The sequence below is a fragment of the Salmo salar genome, chromosome ssa02 (assembly GCF_905237065.1).
Source record: "Salmo salar chromosome ssa02, Ssal_v3.1, whole genome shotgun sequence".
Classification (NCBI taxonomy): domain Eukaryota; kingdom Metazoa; phylum Chordata; class Actinopteri; order Salmoniformes; family Salmonidae; genus Salmo; species Salmo salar.
This window is the reverse complement of record NC_059443.1, coordinates 69,450,064-69,468,771: the sequence shown is the minus strand read 5'-3', so window position 1 is coordinate 69,468,771 and position 18,708 is coordinate 69,450,064. Positions and strand designations below refer to the sequence as shown.

The window sequence follows — 18,708 nt, the reverse complement described above, 5'->3', positions numbered from 1 at the left end:
CATAGTAAAAACGTTCACCTATTCTATTGGTCAATTTGTCGAGAAAGAAATAGCCTATACCAAACAGACTCTGGGACAGCTGTGGGAAGATAGATCCCAAATTCATTCAACCAGTAGGACCAGGCTACATTAAAAAACATGACTTTTTAATGAATCTGATGCAGAGCAGAAGGTTTAGATCAGTGGTCGCCAACCGGGCGATCGACTGCTCGATTTCCAAGCCATTCCTAGTCGATCACCAAGCATTTCTGTGAAAAACCCAACGATAAAGCCTTGCGTTCCTATACCCCAAAATTTTTTTCACTCTGTTGATGGTAGGTGCGCTTGATTCAACAGCCCTAGCGCTGGGAAGGCAAGGTGTTTCCATTTTAAACCATTTCATGTGTCTAAAGGTAGAACTCCGACCTACTCGGCAGGCCCAGACAGCAAATCAAGTGCACCTGTAGGCCTACCGCTGGCCAATCAGATTAATTACATGTTTAAGTTGTTATTCAGCACTGTCAACACTTACTTCATCAGTTTTATAAGCCATAAAATGCGAGTGTTTCGATAAGCTTGCGTTGTTGTTATTTCTCTGGTCATAGGAGTAACAACATTAATTGGTTCATGAGGCAGAAGTAATGCAGTGCGACTTATACCTCACCATCAGCTGGAAGACTGCATCCCCTTTTCTCAGCTGAAGGAGGGAGAGAGGAGGACGGTGAGTCGGGTGTGAGGCAGCCTCACCGCTGCTCCTTCCCTCCCCTCCCCTCAGACTGACCATCAGATGCAGGCCATCAGTACAGTACAAAAAATAAGCAAATTATTATGCTCGCTCAGCTGTGCCTCACAAGTAATAGAACAAATGATCTATTACCAGTGTGATCATATACCTACAATTTTGAAATGGTCTGAGAAGAACAACATTGGCAGGCCAATTCAAGCGCAGTCAATATGCAGTGATGATATATAGGGGCTGTAGCCTACTGTACAAACCTCATTGCTACAGAACTGTTTTTAATTAGTTAATGTTGCAAAGGCTTATGTTTAAGCCATGTTTAAAAAAAATCTGAGCGGTAAATCTCGGCTTGCATTTTGACTCAAGGTGATCTTGACTCAGAAAAGGTTGTTGACCACTGGTTTAGATTAAAATGTTAAACTATTATTTCTTCACATTATAAATGCAACAATGTGCACAAGGCAGTAGGCTATGTGTGAATGTTTGTTCCATAATGCAATTAGTGGGAGAACACCATTGTCAAAAGGGCACCGCACATGCGAGTGGTTTCATGTGACAGAGATGAAAATATCTGGTAGAAATTTTGAAAGAGGGGACATCTGATATGCAACAACTAGCATGGGTTGCTGGTATGACTAGGATTGTGCCTTTGTTTACTGGACAAGAAAGAAAGTTGATATAAAATAATAGCCTCCACGGATATAGTCTGATTTTGGCTAGGCTACTTTGACGCAAAGTAAGACATGCCTAATAATGTGTAGTAAAACCAGGGGTTGGAACCGGTTTGGGGAACAGAACCAAAAACGAAGAACAGAACCAGAACCGAGAACGAAAGTGATCTATACTGTACCGGAACAGAACTGTTATTTTAAAAGCATGGGAACTGGTTAATAATGTCCTTTCTTTCCGGGCATTTTTTTTCCAGTCCCACCAAAAAACAACAAAGTGCCTATGCAAAGCCCTCACTCTGTCACTCAGAAACTTAATCCAGTGTCTGCCTGCCTGCCAGCTGAAAATCTTTGCCAGTGTGTGTGTGTGTGTGTGTGTAGGCTAACTGCCCCTCCCTCCGAAGCATAGTCTACTGTAGCTACTGACATTACACGCTTGATTAAAATAAAAATCAATAAGGAACAGAAAGGAACAATATAAACAATTACTTTTGTTTGTACCGGTTCAGAACATTGTTTTGCTGGTTGGAACAGTGGAACGGCACGAATAAAATAATGGTTCTGTTCAGAACTAATAGATTGGAAAATTATTTTGGTTCCAACCCCTGATTAAAACGTTCAAGTTTCAATCAATTAAGTATATGTTTTCAAAACGTGTACTGCCTCCATCTCATTGCAAAGTGGTGTGTGACTCGGTGATGAAGCCTGCCTTTCATTGCCTATGCATTTGCTGTTTGAGATGCTGTAGATGCAGCACTCGCGCTGTCTGACAGATTTTTTTCTCAAAGGCTCTGTATCTGTGTGCTGTGCGCGTTGTTAAATAAATGCAATTCAATTCCACTAAATGACACAAATTAACCTATAGACTGATAAGCATGACCAGTCAAATGTATTTAGATCAACTGGTATTTCCATCAATGAATAATGCTTTTTAGACTATTTTGCAATGGGATTTTTTTCTTCTTCTCCCGGACAACTGCCCAATAGAAATTTTATTTATCGGCTTTTACATTTTTTTTTTTAATAGGCCAAAAGCCGGCTATTACTGGCTAGTGGAAACCCTGCCCTATTCCCTAGATTGTGCACTTCTTTCGACCAGAGCCCTATAGGCCTTGGTCAAAAGTAATGAACAACAGTTGAAGTCGGAAGTTTATGTAAACCTTAGCCAAATACATTTAAACTCAGTTTTTCACAATTCCTGACATTTAATCCTAGTAAAAATTCCCTGACTTAGGTCAATTAGGATCACCACTTTATTTTAAGAATGTGAAATGTCAGAATAATAGTAGAGTGATTTATTTCAGCTTTTATTTCTTTCATCACATTCCCAGTGGGTCAGAAGTTTACATACACTCAATTAGTATTTGGTAGCATTGCCTTTAAATTGTTTAACTTGTTTCAAACGGTTCGGGTAGCCTTCCACAAGCTTCCCACAATAAGTTGGGTGAATTTTGGCCCATTCCTCCTGACAGAGCTTGTGTAATGGAGTAAGGTTTTTAGGCCTCCTTGCTCACACACCTTTTCAGTTCTGCCTACAAATGTTCTATAGGTTTGAGGTCAGGGCTTTGTGATGGCCACTCCAATACCTTGACTTCGTTGTACTTAAGCCATTTTGCCACAACTTTGGAAGTATGCTTGGGGTCATTGTCCATTTGGAAGACCCATTTGCAACCAAGCTTTAACTTCCTGACTGATGTCTTGAGATGTTGCTTCAAGATATACACATACATTTTCATCCTCATGATGCCATCTATTTTGTGAAGGACACCAGTCCCTCCTGCAGCAAAGCACCCCCACAACATGATGCTGCCACCCCCGTGCGTTACGGTTGGGATGGTGTTCTTTGGCTTGCAAGCCTCCCCCTTTTTCCTCCAAACATAACGATGGTCATTATGGCCAAACAGTTCTATTTTTCTTTCATCAGACCAGAGGACATTTCTCCCAAAAGTATGAACTTTGTCCCCATGTGCAGTTGCAAACCGTAGTCTGGCTTTTTTATGGCGGTTTTGGAGCAGTGGCTCCTTCCTTGCTGAGTGGCCTTTCAGGTTATGTTGATATAGGACTGGTTTTACTGTGGATATAGATACTTTTGTACCTGTTTCCTCCAGCATCTTCACAAGGTCCTTGTTCTGGGATTGATTTTCACTTTTCGCACCAAAGTACGTTCATCTCTTGGAGACAGAATGCATCTCCTTCCTGAGCGGTATGACGGCTGCGTGGTCCCATGGTGTTTATACTTGCGTACTATTGTTTGTACAGATGAACGTGGTACCTTCAGGCGTTTGGAAATTGCTCCGAAGGAAGAACCAGACTTGTGGAGGTCTACAATCTTTTTTCTGAGGTCTTGGCTGATTTCTTTTGATTTTCCCATGATGTCAAGCAAAGAGGCACTGAGTTTGAAGGATAGGCCTTGAAATACATCCACAGCTACCTCCAATTGACTCAAATTATGTCAATTAGCCTATCAGAAGCTTCTAAAGCCATGACATTATTTTCTGGATTTTTCCAAGCTGTTTAAAGGCACAGTCAAATTAGTGTAAGTAAACTTCTGACCCACTGGAATTGTGATACAGTGAAATAATCTGTCTGTAAACAATTGTTGGAAAAATTACTTGTGTCATGCACAAAGTAGATGTCCTAACCGACTTGCCAAAACTATAGTTTGTTAACAAGAAATTTGTGGATTGGTTGAAAACTAGTTTTAATGACTCCGACCTAAGTGTATATAAACTTCCCACTTCAACTGTATGTAGGGAATAGGGTGCCATTTAGGTTGCATACATAATGTTGTGGTGTTATAATGTTGCTGTAATGAATGTGTTTTTCACCATGGTCCCCTTCTCTCCTCTTGTCCTCAGGTCCCCCTGTCCCTCTCTCTGGGTGGGGAACGTCACCGTGGACCTTACTGAGAAACACATATGGGACCTTTTCAAAACGTACGACCATCATGCCCCATTTCCATCTGTTTTTGTTCAGTAGCTGCACCTATCTATCTATCTATCTATCTATCTATCTATCTATCTATCTATCTATCTATCTATCTATCTATCTATCTATCTATCTATCTATCTATCTATCTATCTATCTATCTATCTATCTATCTATCTATCTATCTATCTATCTATCTATCTATCTATCTATCTATCTATCTATCTATCTATCTATCTATCTATCTATCTATCTATCTATCTATCTATCTATCTATCTATCTATCTATCTATCTATCTATCTATCTATCTATCTATCTATCTATCTATCTATCTATCTATCTATCTATCTATCTATCTATCTATCTATCTATCTATCTATCTATCTATCTATCTATCTATCTATCTATCTATCTATCTATCTATCTATCTATCTATCTATCTATCTATCTATCTATCTATCTATCTATCTATCTATCTATCTATCTATCTATCTATCTATCTATCTATCTATCTATCTATCTATCTATCTATCTATCTATCTATCTATCTATCTCCATATCCACTGCTTAGGCTTCTCTTGCTGTGAGTTTCTTTGTTTCTTACATGGTGTGTGGTGATAATCATCAAGAAACATAACATTAACACTTTAAATGTTTCACTCAAAATGGCCGCTGGTCCACCATTCTAATACTATGACATTTATCTGTTTGTTGAGTTGGAATGGTGATCATTATTCTTTTACGTTCTAATTCTATGTTCTTTACTGTAGGTGTGGGGAAATAGAGAGTATCAGAGTTCTACATGAGAGATTCTGTGCCTTTGTCAACTTCAAGAATGCCAACATGGCTGCTCGCGCCTTGGAGAGGCTCCAGGTGAGTGGTGGGATGAAACATAATGCTGTCTAAATGCCTTCAACTATGTGAGATGTAATTTTCAATTCCTCAGCTTGAACTTTAGGAGTGTGTACTTTTGGGACTATGCTTTTGGTTCTATTGAACGATTGCAACTATGCTATTGGTTCCATTGTACTTTTGGGACTATGCTTTTGGTTCTATTGTACGATTGGAACTATGCTATTGGTTCCATTGTACTTTTGGGACTATGCTTTTGGTTCCATTGTACTTTTGGGACTATGCTTTTGGTTCCATTGTACTTTTGGGACTGTTCTTTTGGACTATGCTATTGTACTTTTGGGACTATGCTTTTGGTTCTGTTGTCCGATTGGGACTACTTTTGGTTCCATTGTACTTTTGGGACAATGTTTATTTAACCTTTATTTAACCAGGCAAGTCAATTATTAATAACAAAATATTATTTACAATGACGGCGAGGCTAAAGGCCTCCTGTGAGTGTGGATAACCCCCCAAATAACAGTTTCAATCTAATTAACATAATAATCCGAATCGCCTAAAAATCTGTCCGTTCAAGATAGAGATATCAGTCCACTGCATGCTCCGATGTCGCACTTGCGCATCTGCGGTGAAAGGTGGCAGAGCGAGAGCGATGTTTGTCAGACCTACCGAAAAAACGAAAACATCTGTACAAAAACATGATTAAAAATAAGTTTGACTAAAAGGACAACACAGACAGAAGACACTGGCAACAGCTCAAATACACCAGCAAACAAACAGGAGGTGTGTATAGTGTAAAACAACAGGCTTCCTTACATAAGGCAATGCAAACTAGTGTCATGTGGTGACAACTAGAAACAGCTACATGTCTCAACGACCTGTTCATCTATTTGTCCTTTGAACTCCTCCAGACACCAGGTCCTGGTGTTTTAGGTCGGCTTGTAGGGAATTCAAGATCAGGGGGCTGAATAATGAAAGGGACTATGAGCATAAAACAAGATTTGAGATCTGAGCTTGTATTATGTGTTCTCATTTTGAGCTAGAAGAGCAGGTTTTCTTAAATGAATAAGAATGTACCAGTGTTTGAGCCTGCGTGTTGCTACTGATGTCCACCTGACAGCACAGTGGAGATCACAATGGTGAGTTAGACGTCTCTGCATGACACACAGAGTCAAGAGCCTTCAGTGTAGAGCATGAGTCTTGCACATAAATAGTATCACCATTGTCCAACACATAGAGAAAAGTACAACGATTCAACTCCTTTCTGGCTGCAAAGGAAAAAACTATCTTTGTGCCGGTAATAAAACCCAATACGTTGTTATTGGTTCCATTGTACTTTTGGGACTATGTTATTGGTCATATTGCATGTATTTTGAATGTGCCTGCTGTTTGTCCTCCTGTCCAGGGTGTGGAGTTGGAGAGCACCAGGCTGGTAATCAGGTACCCAGACCGCTGGATGCAGAGAACCCCTCCCTCTCCTCAGAGGACCAACCCTATAGGCCTCATCACCTCCTCAGCCTCCCAGTACGACTCCACAGGGTAAGGACATCCGTCTGTCATTCAAAACATCATTATGAGTTTTTCTAAAGTGTTACAAATCAACTCATATCAACTTTTGAAATGTTCAAAGTGATGGAAGCAGGAGCACAGGTGCAGGTGCTTGTGTTTTCATACTGTTTATCTCTCTCTCTCTCCCAGGACCAGGAGGATGGCTCCCATCAATGGGGACGAGTGTTTCTTCTGGAGGACCACCGGCTGTTTCTATGGGGAGAAGTGTCGCTTCAAACACAAGCTTGACCAGAGAGGAAAAGACAGGAAACCATGGCAACCCTGACCACCACGCAGCGACTGGATAGTAGAGAGGGAGGAGAATGATGAGGATGCAGGACTGTGTCCCTGCTTTGAAAGGGAACAGGAGGCTTGGGGGGTGGTGTCACCTCATTTGTAGTCCTCTGGCACAGACCACATATCCCAGACAGAACACTACACATATATAATGACTGTGTGAAGTGTCAGTCAAAGTGAAGAGGAGTGCACCTCTGATTTCCTTCCCCCTCTCCCTCGGCCTGAGCTGTGAAACATGGAAATGACATCATCATTAGAACCTTGAAGGGATCTTTGCCCAGTGAACCTCCTCTATGATCACCATGTTGTAGACACTAAGGGGGCTGACATCTGTTGTTACCATGTGTTTTACTGTGTATGTATGGATGGTCATGTGACTGGACATGTGACCTGAATCTGTGGCCCCTTGTGATGTCACTGTGAGACTCACTGCCAGCCTGATGCCATAGGGTGCCTAGTAATTGCCCCTACAGGGGATAAATAAACAATGCCTTTTAATTGAATATGGGGAATGTTCCAGGCAGACTAAATTGCAGTCACCTGCCTTCTCTTACAACACCTGGATAGGTGTTTGTTTAAGATGTCAGATAACCCAATCATGATATAGCAATCTGATGCCCTACTGCACAGTCAGTGACGTGGCACTCAACCATGAGTCAGCCTGGAATGTCACCAGTGTCCATGGGGTGTTCTAACATCCACACTAGACCACCTTAAATGAAACAAGTAGTGTGCTACTGTGGATATTGGAACAAGACCCATAACACCTTCCTAATATTGAGTTGCGCCACCCCCTTTTGCCCTCAGAACAGCCTCAATTCGTCGGGGCGTGGACTCTACAAGGTGTCGAAAGCGTTCCACGGGGATGTTGGCCCATGTTGACTCCAATGCTTCCCACAGTTGTGTCAAGTTTGCTGGATGTCCTTTTGGTGGTGGACCATTCTTGATACAAGTGGGAAACTGTTGAGCATGAAAAACCCAGCAGCGTTGTAGTTCTTGACACACTCAAAGCAGTGCATCTGGCACCTAATACTGTACCCCATTCAAAGGCACTTAAATATTTTGTCTTACCCATTCACCCTCTGAATAGGCATACATACACAACCCATGGCTTAAAAATCCTTCTTTAACCTGTCTCCTCCCCTTCATCTACACTGATTGAAGTGGATTTAACAAGTGACATCAATAAGGGATCATAGCTTTCACCTGGATTCACCTGGTCAGTCTATGTCATGGAAAGAGCAGGTGTTCCTAATATTTTGTACACTAAGTGTCTGTTCAGTGGACTAATACATGTATGTTCAGTGGACTAATACAATTGAAGTTGACTAAAGTGACAATATGAGGAGTACAGAATGACTGTTTGAGAGCATCAATGTAAAATGACAATCTGTCTGTATCCTCTCAGCATGTGGGGGAGCTGGGTGTACAAATGACTGTTTTATTATGTCAATCAGTTGTATTAATTCATAATAAAATACAGTTTTATCAAATCAGATGAAGTTTCATGATTAAATGTCATTTTTATCTGCATCTTTATCCAGTGCCACATGGCGTATATTTACGTTTTCCTCTCTGATTGGATTGTCTGAATTCTCTTGTCGAGTGACAATTAAAGAAAAAAAACGACATTGATGAAAGATGTGAATCCCTCTACTCTGGAAAAGACATAGACCATATCTAGGAAAATGATTTAGGCATTGACTGTTTCTCTCTGCCCCTGTTTCTGTTCGAAGTCGGCGTTCCAATTCATCCCACAGGTTTTCGATGGGGTTGAGGTCTGGGCTAATGCCCTCGATCTTCCACACCGATCTCGACAAACCATTTCTGTATGGACCTTGCTTTGTACACGGGGGAATTGTCATGCTGAAACAGGAAAGTGTCTTCCCCAAACTGTTTCCACAAAGTTGGAAGCACAGAATCATATAGAATATCATTGTATGCTATAGCGTTAAGGTCTCCTTTCACTGGAACTAAGGGATCTAGACTAAACCACGAAAAACAGCCCCAGACCATTATTCCTCCTCCACCAAACTTTACAGTTGGCAGTGTGCATTGCGGCAGGTAGCGTTCTCCTGGCATCCACCAAACCCAGATTCGTCCGTCTGACTGCCAGATGGTGAAGCATGATTCATCACTCCAGAGAATGCGTTTCCACTGCGCCAGAGTCCAATGGCGGCGAGCTTTACAATACTCCAGCCGATGCTTGGCATTGCGCACATTGATCTTAAGAAATGGAAACCCATGAAGATCCCGACGAACAGTTCTTGTGCTGAAGTTGCTTCTAGCCGCAGTTTGGAAGTCGGTAGTGAGTGTTGCAGCCGAGGACAGACGATTTCTACACGCTACGCGCTTCAGCACTCAGCGGACACCGTTCTGTGAGCTTGTGTGGCCTACCACTTCACGGCTGAGCCGTTGTTGTTCCTAGACATTACCACTTCATAATAACAGCACTTACAGTTGACCAGGGCAGCTCTAGCAGGGCAGAAATTTGACAAACTGACTTGTTGTAAGGTGCCATTTTGAAAGTCACTGAGCTCTTCAGTAAGGCCATTCTACTGCCAATGTTTATGGAGATTGCATGGCTGTGTGCTCGATTTTATACATCTGTCAGCAACAGGTGTGGCTGAAATAACCTAATCCACTAATTTGAAGGGATGTTCACATACATTTGTATGGTGTATGTGTCCAAAAAAACACATTTTGTTATATCCCCTAGATATAGGACAGTCACTTCAAAACATTAGTCCTTATGATACATTTTTTCACTGTCTTTTTTTTTTTTAACCATTTATGAATGTGTTGTTAGCTAACTATAGGGTCTTGCTGTAATTCAGCGGCAGCTTATCGTATTGTTCACAATCCAGTCCATTCAGAGTAGCTGTGTGATGCACAGAAATGCAGTTTATCACTGAATAACAGCAGCTTCATGTTGCTAACAAGCTAGTTGAGCTCACTAATTCACTCAATTCAAACGCCAGTTCAACATAAGTCCCAATAACACAGTATTTGTAAGTGCCTGCCTGGTTTATTCTATATATATTTTTAACATTTCCAAATGTTATTTGACCTTCTATTTTGTATATTTTTATCGGACTAGCAGGGACATATGAAGCCTGGAAGCTGCAGTAATGTTGAGATGTCAGTAGGGAGAGCTCTGGTCTAGAACACTGGAACCAAAGATACTCCCCTTTCATCTGTTCTGGAACCTTCAGTACCAGCTGATGTGGAGTGATGGGAATGGGTCACATTTTGTCTCTTGTAAAACATGTAGGCCCACTCCTCAAATAAAGAAATGCAACTACTGTATGCTGACTTTAGACCATTTTCTATTTAGATACAGTAACATCCCTTATGTGACATGCTGTTCATGCATGTTAATGCCCTGACTAGGCTACTTTAAAATGTATCAACCACAGAACTCACACTTAGGCTACACCTGCTTCTACTAACACTTACAGTAGACTACTTCTTGTTTCCACGCAGTGACAGTAAGTACACTTGACAATATCTTGGAATATAGTTTTAGTTATGATGTATTTAGCCATACATCACATGACTTACTGTATCTTTGTACTTATTGGTTTATATTGAACTGTGTTTTGGTTGTTACATCAGGGCCTGTATTCATAAAGTGTCTCAGACGGTACATATAAATATGATCTAAAAGGCTAAACTGATCCCAGATCAGCACTGCTACTCTGATACACTTTGTGAATACAGACTCTGGACTGTGGTTTCATGTGTTTAGTTTAGTTCAGTTTATTCATTTACATGTTTAAAACATGATCAGTAGAGTATGCCAATAATACCCAGATCTCAATTCAATAGGGTCATGTTCACTGTCAAAGTATAACAGGGTCAAGTATAACTGTGTGTGTGTGTGTGTGTGTGTGTGTGTGTGTGTGTGTGGTGTGTGTGTGTAAATGTATTTGTACATATTAATCTGATAGTGGTATGTACAGTCACAACCAAAATGATTGGGTCCCTGACAAATACTGAGCTATATTGTATGCTACAAAAGATGGGATGTACATTGTATATGTGCTTTCATATAAAGACTTGTGCTTGCTATTTTAAGGGCTCTGAGAGTAATAGATTGTGGAGACATTTTGAAAATGGCCTAAAGCAAGAGTGACAGTAAGATTAAGAGAGATTGAGTGGATGCTTCGTAAGAGCTTTAGGAGTAGTATTAACATGAGACACAGTGATGGTGGGTTGTGTTTAGAAGTAGTATTAACATGAGACACAGTGATGGTGGGTTGTGTTTAGGAGTAGTATTAACATGAGACACAGTGATGGTGGGTTGTGTTTAGGAGTAGTGTTAACATGAGACACAGTGATGGTGGGTTGTGTTTAGGAGTAGTATTAACATGAGACACAGTGATGGTGGGTTGTGTTTAGGAGTAGTATTAACATGAGACACAGTGATGGTGGGTTGTGTTTAGAAGTAGTATTAACATGAGACACAGTGATGGTGGGTTGTGTTTAGGAGTAGTATTAACATGAGACACAGTGATGGTGGGTTGTGTTTAGGAGTAGTGTTAACATGAGACACAGTGATGGTGGGTTGTGTTTAGGAGTAGTATTAACATGAGACACAGTGATGGTGGGTTGTGTTTAGGAGTAGTATTAACATGAGACACAGTGATGGTGGGTTGTGTTTAGAAGTAGTATTAACATGAGACACAGTGATGGTGGGTTGTGTTTAGGAGTAGTATTAACATGAGACACAGTGATGGTGGGTTGTGTTTAGGAGTAGTGTTAACATGAGACACAGTGATGGTGGGTTGTGTTTAGGAGTAGTATTAACATGAGACACAGTGATGGTGGGTTGTGTTTAGGAGTAGTATTAACATGAGACACAGTGATGGTGGGTTGTGTTTAGAAGTAGTATTAACATGAGACACAGTGATGGTGGGGTGTGTTTAGGAGTAGTATTAACATGAGACACAGTGATGATGGGTTGTGTTTAGGAGTAGTATTAACATGAGACACAGTGATGGTCGGTTTTGTTTAGGAGTAGTATTAACATGAGACACAGTGATGGTGGGTTGTGTTTAGGAGTAGTATTAACATGAGACACAGTGATGGTGGGTTGTGTAAAGGAGTAGTATTAACATGAGACACAGTGATGGTGGGTTGTGTTTAGGAGTAGTATTAACATGAGACAGTGATGGTGGGTTGTGTTTAGGAGTAGTATTAACATGAGACAGTGATGGTGGGCTGTGTTTAGAAGTAGTATTAACATGAGACACAGTGATGGTGGGTTGTGTTTAGGAGTAGTATTAACATGAGACACAGTGATGGTGGGTTGTGTTTAGGAGTAGTCTTAACATGAGACACAGTGATGGTGGGTTGTGTTTAGGAGTAGTATTAACATGAGACACAGTGATGGTGGGTTGTGTTTAGGAGTAGTATTAACATGAGACAGTGATGGTGGGTTGTGTTTAGGAGTAGTATTAACATGAGACACAGTGATGGTGGGTTATGTTTAGGAGTAGCTATTAACATGAGACAGTGATGGTGGGTTGTGTTTAGGGAGTAGTATTAACATGAGACACAGTGATGGTGGGTTGTGTATAGGAGTAGTATTAACATGAGACACAGTGATGGTGGGTTGTGTTTAGGAGTAGTATTAACATGAGACAGTGATGGTGGGTTGTGTTTAGGAGTAGTATTAACATGAGACAGTGATGGTGGGTTGTGTTTAGAAGTAGTATTAACATGAGACACAGTGATGGTGGATTGTGTTTAGGAGTAGTATTAACATGAGACACAGTGATGGTGGGTTGTGTTTAGGAGTAGTATTAACATGAGACACAGTGATGGTGGGTTGTGTTTAGGAGTAGTATTAACATGAGACGACACAGTGATGGTGGGTTGTGTTTAGGAGTAGTGTTAACATGAGACACAGTGATGGTGGGTTGTGTTTAGGAGTAGTATTAACATGAGACACAGTGATGGTGGGTTGTGTTTAGAAGTAGTATTAACATGAGACACAGTGATGGTGGGGTGTGTTTAGGAGTAGTATTAACATGAGACACAGTGATGATGGGTTGTGTAGGAGTAGTATTAACATGAGACACAGTGATGGTCGGTTTTGTTTAGGAGTAGTATTAACATGAGACACAGTGATGGTGGGTTGTGTTTAGGAGTAGTATTAACATGAGACACAGTGATGGTGGGTTGTGTATAGGAGTAGTATTAACATGAGACACAGTGATGGTGGGTTGTGTTTTAGGAGTAGTATTAACATGAGACAGTGATGGTGGGTTGTGTTTAGGAGTAGTATTAACATGAGACAGTGATGGTGGGTTGTGTTTAGAAGTAGTATTAACATGAGACACAGTGATGGTGGGTTGTGTTTAGGAGTAGTATTAACATGAGACAGTGATGGTGGGTTGTGTTTAGGAGTAGTCTTAACATGAGACACAGTGATGGTGGGTTGTGTTTAGAGTAGGTATTAACATGAGACACAGTGATGGTGGGTTGTGTTTAGGAGTAGTATTAACATGAGACAGTGATGGTGGGTTGTGTTTAGGAGTAGTATTAACATGAGACACAGTGATGGTGGGTTGTGTTTAGGAGTAGTATTAACATGAGACAGTGATGGTGGGTTGTGTTTAGGAGTAGTATTAACATGAGACACAGTGATGGTGGGTTGTGTATAGGAGTAGTATTAACATGAGACACAGTGATGGTGGGTTGTTTTTAGGAGTAGTATTAACATGAGACAGTGATGGTGGGTTGTGTTTAGGAGTAGTATTAACATGAGACAGTGATGGTGGGTTGTGTTTAGAAGTAGTATTAACATGAGACACAGTGATGGTGGGTTGTGTTTAGGAGTAGTATTAACATGAGACACAGTGATGGTGGGTTGTGTTTAGGAGTAGTGTTAACATGAGACACAGTGATGGTGGGTTGTGTTTAGGAGTAGTATTAACATGAGACACAGTGATGGTGGGTTGTGTTTAGAAGTAGTATTAACAAGAGACAGTGATGGTGGGGTGTGTTTAGGAGTAGTATTAACATGAGACACAGTGATGATGGGTTGTGTTTAGGAGTAGTATTAACATGAGACACAGTGATGGTCGGTTTTGTTTAGGAGTAGTATTAACATGAGACACAGTGATGGTGGGTTGTGTTTAGGAGTAGTATTAACATGAGACACAGTGATGGTGGGTTGTGTATAGGAGTAGTATTAACATGAGACACAGTGATGGTGGGTTGTGTTTAGGAGTAGTATTAACATGAGACAGTGATGGTGGGTTGTGTTTAGGAGTAGTATTAACATGAGACAGTGATGGTGGGCTGTGTTTAGAAGTAGTATTAACATGAGACACAGTGATGGTGGGTTGTGTTTAGGAGTAGTCTTAACATGAGACACAGTGATGGTGGGTTGTGTTTAGGAGTAGTATTAACATGAGACACAGTGATGGTGGGTTGTGTTTAGGAGTAGTATTAACATGAGACAGTGATGGTGGGTTGTGTTTAGGAGTAGTATTAACATGAGACACAGTGATGGTGGGTTGTGTTTAGGAGTAGTATTAACATGAGACAGTGATGGTGGGTTGTGTTTAGGAGTAGTATTAACATGAGACACAGTGATGGTGGGTTGTGTATAGGAGTAGTATTAAAATGAGACACAGTGATGGTGGGTTGTGTTTAGGAGTAGTATTAACATGAGACAGTGATGGTGGGTTGTGTTTAGGAGTAGTATTAACATGAGACAGTGATGGTGGGTTGTGTTTAGAAGTAGTATTAACATGAGACACAGTGATGGTGGATTGTGTTTAGGAGTAGTATTAACATGAGACACAGTGATGGTGGGTTGTGTTTAGGAGTAGTATTAACATGAGCACAGTGATGGTGGGTTGTGTTTAGGAGTAGTATTAACATGAGACGACACAGTGATGGTGGGGTTGTGTTTAGGAGTAGTGTTAACATGAGACACAGTGATGGTGGGGTTTGTGTTTAGGAGTAGTATTAACATGAGACACAGTGATGGTGGGTTGTGTTTAGGAGTAGTATTAACATGAGACACAGTGATGGTGGGTTGTGTTTAGAAGTAGTATTAACATGAGACACAGTGATGGTGGGGTGTGTTTAGGAGTAGTATTAACATGAGACACAGTGATGATGGGTTGTGTAGGAGTAGTATTAACATGAGACACAGTGATGGTCGGTTTTGTTTAGGAGTAGTATTAACATGAGACACAGTGATGGTGGGTTGTGTTTAGGAGTAGTATTAACATGAGACACAGTGATGGTGGGTTGTGTATAGGAGTAGTATTAACATGAGACACAGTGATGGTGGGTTGTGTTTAGGAGTAGTATTAACATGAGACAGTGATGGTGGGTTGTGTTTAGGAGTAGTATTAACATGAGACAGTGATGGTGGGTTGTGTTTAGAAGTAGTATTAACATGAGACACAGTGATGGTGGGTTGTGTTTAGGAGTAGTATTAACATGAGACACAGTGATGGTGGGTTGTGTTTAGGAGTAGTCTTAACATGAGACACAGTGATGGTGGGTTGTGTTTAGGAGTAGTATTAACATGAGACACAGTGATGGTGGGTTGTGTTTAGGAGTAGTATTAACATGAGACAGTGATGGTGGGTTGTGTTTAGGAGTAGTATTAACATGAGACACAGTGATGGTGGGTTGTGTTTAGGAGTAGTATTAACATGAGACAGTGATGGTGGGTTGTGTTTAGGAGTAGTATTAACATGAGACACAGTGATGGTGGGTTGTGTATAGGAGTAGTATTAACATGAGACACAGTGATGGTGGGTTGTTTTTAGGAGTAGTATTAACATGAGACAGTGATGGTGGGTTGTGTTTAGGAGTAGTATTAACATGAGACAGTGATGGTGGGTTGTGTTTAGAAGTAGTATTAACATGAGACACAGTGATGGTGGGTTGTGTTTAGGAGTAGTCTTAACATGAGACACAGTGATGGTGGGTTGTGTTTAGGAGTAAGTATTAACATGAGACACATTGATGGTGGGTTGTGTTTAGGAGTAGTATTAACACATGAGACAGTGATGGTGGGTTGTGTTTAGGAGATAGTATTAACATGAGACAGTGATGGTGGGTTGTGTTTAGAAGTAGTATTAACATGAGACACAGTGATGGTGGGTATTGTGTTTAGGAGTAGTATTAACATGAGACACAGTGATGGTGGGTTGTGTTTAGGAGTGTCCCAACATGAGACACAGTAGATGGTGGGTTGTGTTTAGGAGTAGTATTAACATGAGACACAGTGATGGTGGGTTGTGTTTAGGAGTAGTATTAACATTGAGACAGTGATGGTGGGTTGTGTTTAGGAGTAGTATTAACATGAGACACAGTGATGGTGGGTTGTGGTTTAGGAGTAGTATTAACATGAGACAGTGATGGTGGGTTGTGTTTATGGAGTAGTATTAACATGAGACACAGTGATGGTGGGTTGTGTGTATAGGAGTAGTATTAACATGAGACACATGATGGTGGGTTGTGTTTAGGAGTAGTATTAACATGAGACAGTGATGGTGGGTTGTGTTTAGGGTATTAACATGAGACAGTGATGGTGGGTTGTGTTTTAGAAGTAGTATTAACATGAGAGCACAGTGATGGTGGGTTGTGTTTAGGGAGTAGTATTAACATGAGACACAGTGATGGTGGGGTTGTGTTTAGGAGTAGTCTTAACATGAGACACAGTGATGGTGGGTGTGTGTTTAGGAGTAGTATTAACATGAGACACATTGATGGTGGGTTGTGTTTAGGAGTAGTATTAACATGAGACAGTGATGGTGGGGTTGTGTTTAGGAGTAGTATTAACATGAGACACAGTGATGGTGGGGTTGTGTTTAGAGAGTAGTATTAACATGAGACGATGGTGGGTTGTGTTTAGGAGTAGTATTAACATGAGACACAGTGATGGTGGGTTGTGTTTAGGAGTAGTATTAAGATGAGACACAGTGATGGTGGGTTGTGTTTAGGAGTAGTATTAACATGAGACACAGTGATGGAGGGTTGTGTTTAGGAGTAGTATTAACATGAGACACAGTGATGGTGGGTTGTGTTTAGGAGTAGTATTAACATGAGACACAGTGATGGTGGGTTGTGTTTAGGAGTAGTATTAACATGAGACACAGTGATGGTGGGTTGTGTTAAGGAGTAGTATTAACATGAGACACAGTGATGGTGAGTTGTGTTTAGGAGTAGTATTAACATGAGACACAGTGATGGTGGGTTGTGTTTAGGAGTAGTATTAACATGAGACACAGTGATGGTGGGTTGTGTTTAGGAGTAGTATTAACATGAGACACAGTGATGGTGGGTTGTGTTAAGGAGTAGTATTAACATGAGACACAGTGATGGTGAGTTGTGTTTAGGAGTAGTATTAACATGAGACACAGTGATGGTGGGTTGTGTTAAGGAGTAGTATTAACATGAGACACAGAACTCACACTTACTGTAGGCTACTTGTTTCTCTGCACTGCCAGTAAGTGTTGTTGGTTTAGATGCTGAGTCAGCATCACCTTCCTGTTAACCAGGGTAGGGAGTAGTGTTGACATCTATACTGTGTAGGATGTGTGTTTTAACTTTTCTACATCCTTAACAACCAGCTCTCTAGACTTTGATTCATACTCCATAAACCTCATATACGGCATCTAGCAGACACTTCTATCCAAAGTCATTCACTCAGTCATTACAGTCATGGTGCATAAATCCTTCATATGTGTAGTCCCAGCAGGAATGGAACCCATTCACTCAGTCATTACAGTCATGGTGAATAAATCCTTCATATGTGTAGTCCCAGCAGGAATGGAACCCATTCACTCAGTCATTACAGTCATGTGCATAAATTCTTCATATGGTGTAGTCGAGCAGGAATGGAACCACACATTATAAGGTGCAAATCCTTCATAAGTGTAGTCCAGCGAATGGAACCCTTGAGTCACGCTGTACAAACTGAGTCACACAGGACTACTCTTTTCACACTTAGAGTAGGAGTGCTGATCTAGGGTCAGTTTTGCCTTTTAAACTATGATGAATAAGAAATGAACTTTGTAAATATTTAATAAGTAACTATTTTTTTTGTAATATTTTTTAAGTTACAGCAAACTCGGAATCTGATTACAAGAACTTTTGACAAAAACGTTTTATATCTGAATTAGGCAGCCTTGAGGTTCAGTTATATTTTACATAACTATTATTTTGTTATATGTTATCTGTCTGAAAGAATCATCAGACTTGTGAGACTAAATATGAATTACTGTAATACTTCATATGGTCCTGTAACATGATACACATAACATAAGTTTCTGTGATTTTTTAAATAGTTTTTATGACAAAGTTAAGGCACAATTTTTCCTCAATTTACAGGAAAGAGTTCTGCTTGATGCAACGTTTCTTATCGCTTAAAAAAAATTATGTGTGAAGTGTGATATTTTTTGTAATCAACTTTTCAGAATAAACTTCATTGTCATTGTTTCACCTTGTTATAACAGTATCTTCAGTGGAGAGAATGAAAAGCTTTCAACATCACACCTCTTGTATTGTACAGTACATACAGTAACTACAAATAATACATTTACATTGGTTTGTAGAGCAATAGTGGTTTATTCACCTTCATCATCATCATCAGTACAAAATAAACACAGACACTTTCAGAAGGAGCAATGTCCTGTTACATGAAATATTAT

General features: G+C 40.5%; 2 protein-coding genes across 2 annotated transcripts in view; both read left to right on the top strand.

The window, feature by feature from the left end:
- The window catches only part of LOC106591240 (uncharacterized), a 29,784-nt gene extending 21,276 nt beyond the window's left edge, over positions 1-8,508 (top strand). The window contains exons 11-14 of the mRNA XM_045708892.1: positions 4,245-4,322; positions 5,086-5,188; positions 6,573-6,706; positions 6,866-8,508. Of these exons, the coding sequence (XP_045564848.1) occupies positions 4,245-4,322; positions 5,086-5,188; positions 6,573-6,706; positions 6,866-7,001 (451 nt within the window). The 3' untranslated portion in view covers positions 7,002-8,508. The remainder of the gene's footprint in view (positions 1-4,244; positions 4,323-5,085; positions 5,189-6,572; positions 6,707-6,865) is intronic.
- Positions 1-18,708, top strand: part of LOC106591235 (sialoadhesin) — a 608,384-nt gene that overhangs the window by 581,289 nt on the left and 8,387 nt on the right. The gene's annotated exons all lie outside the window — the stretch shown is intronic.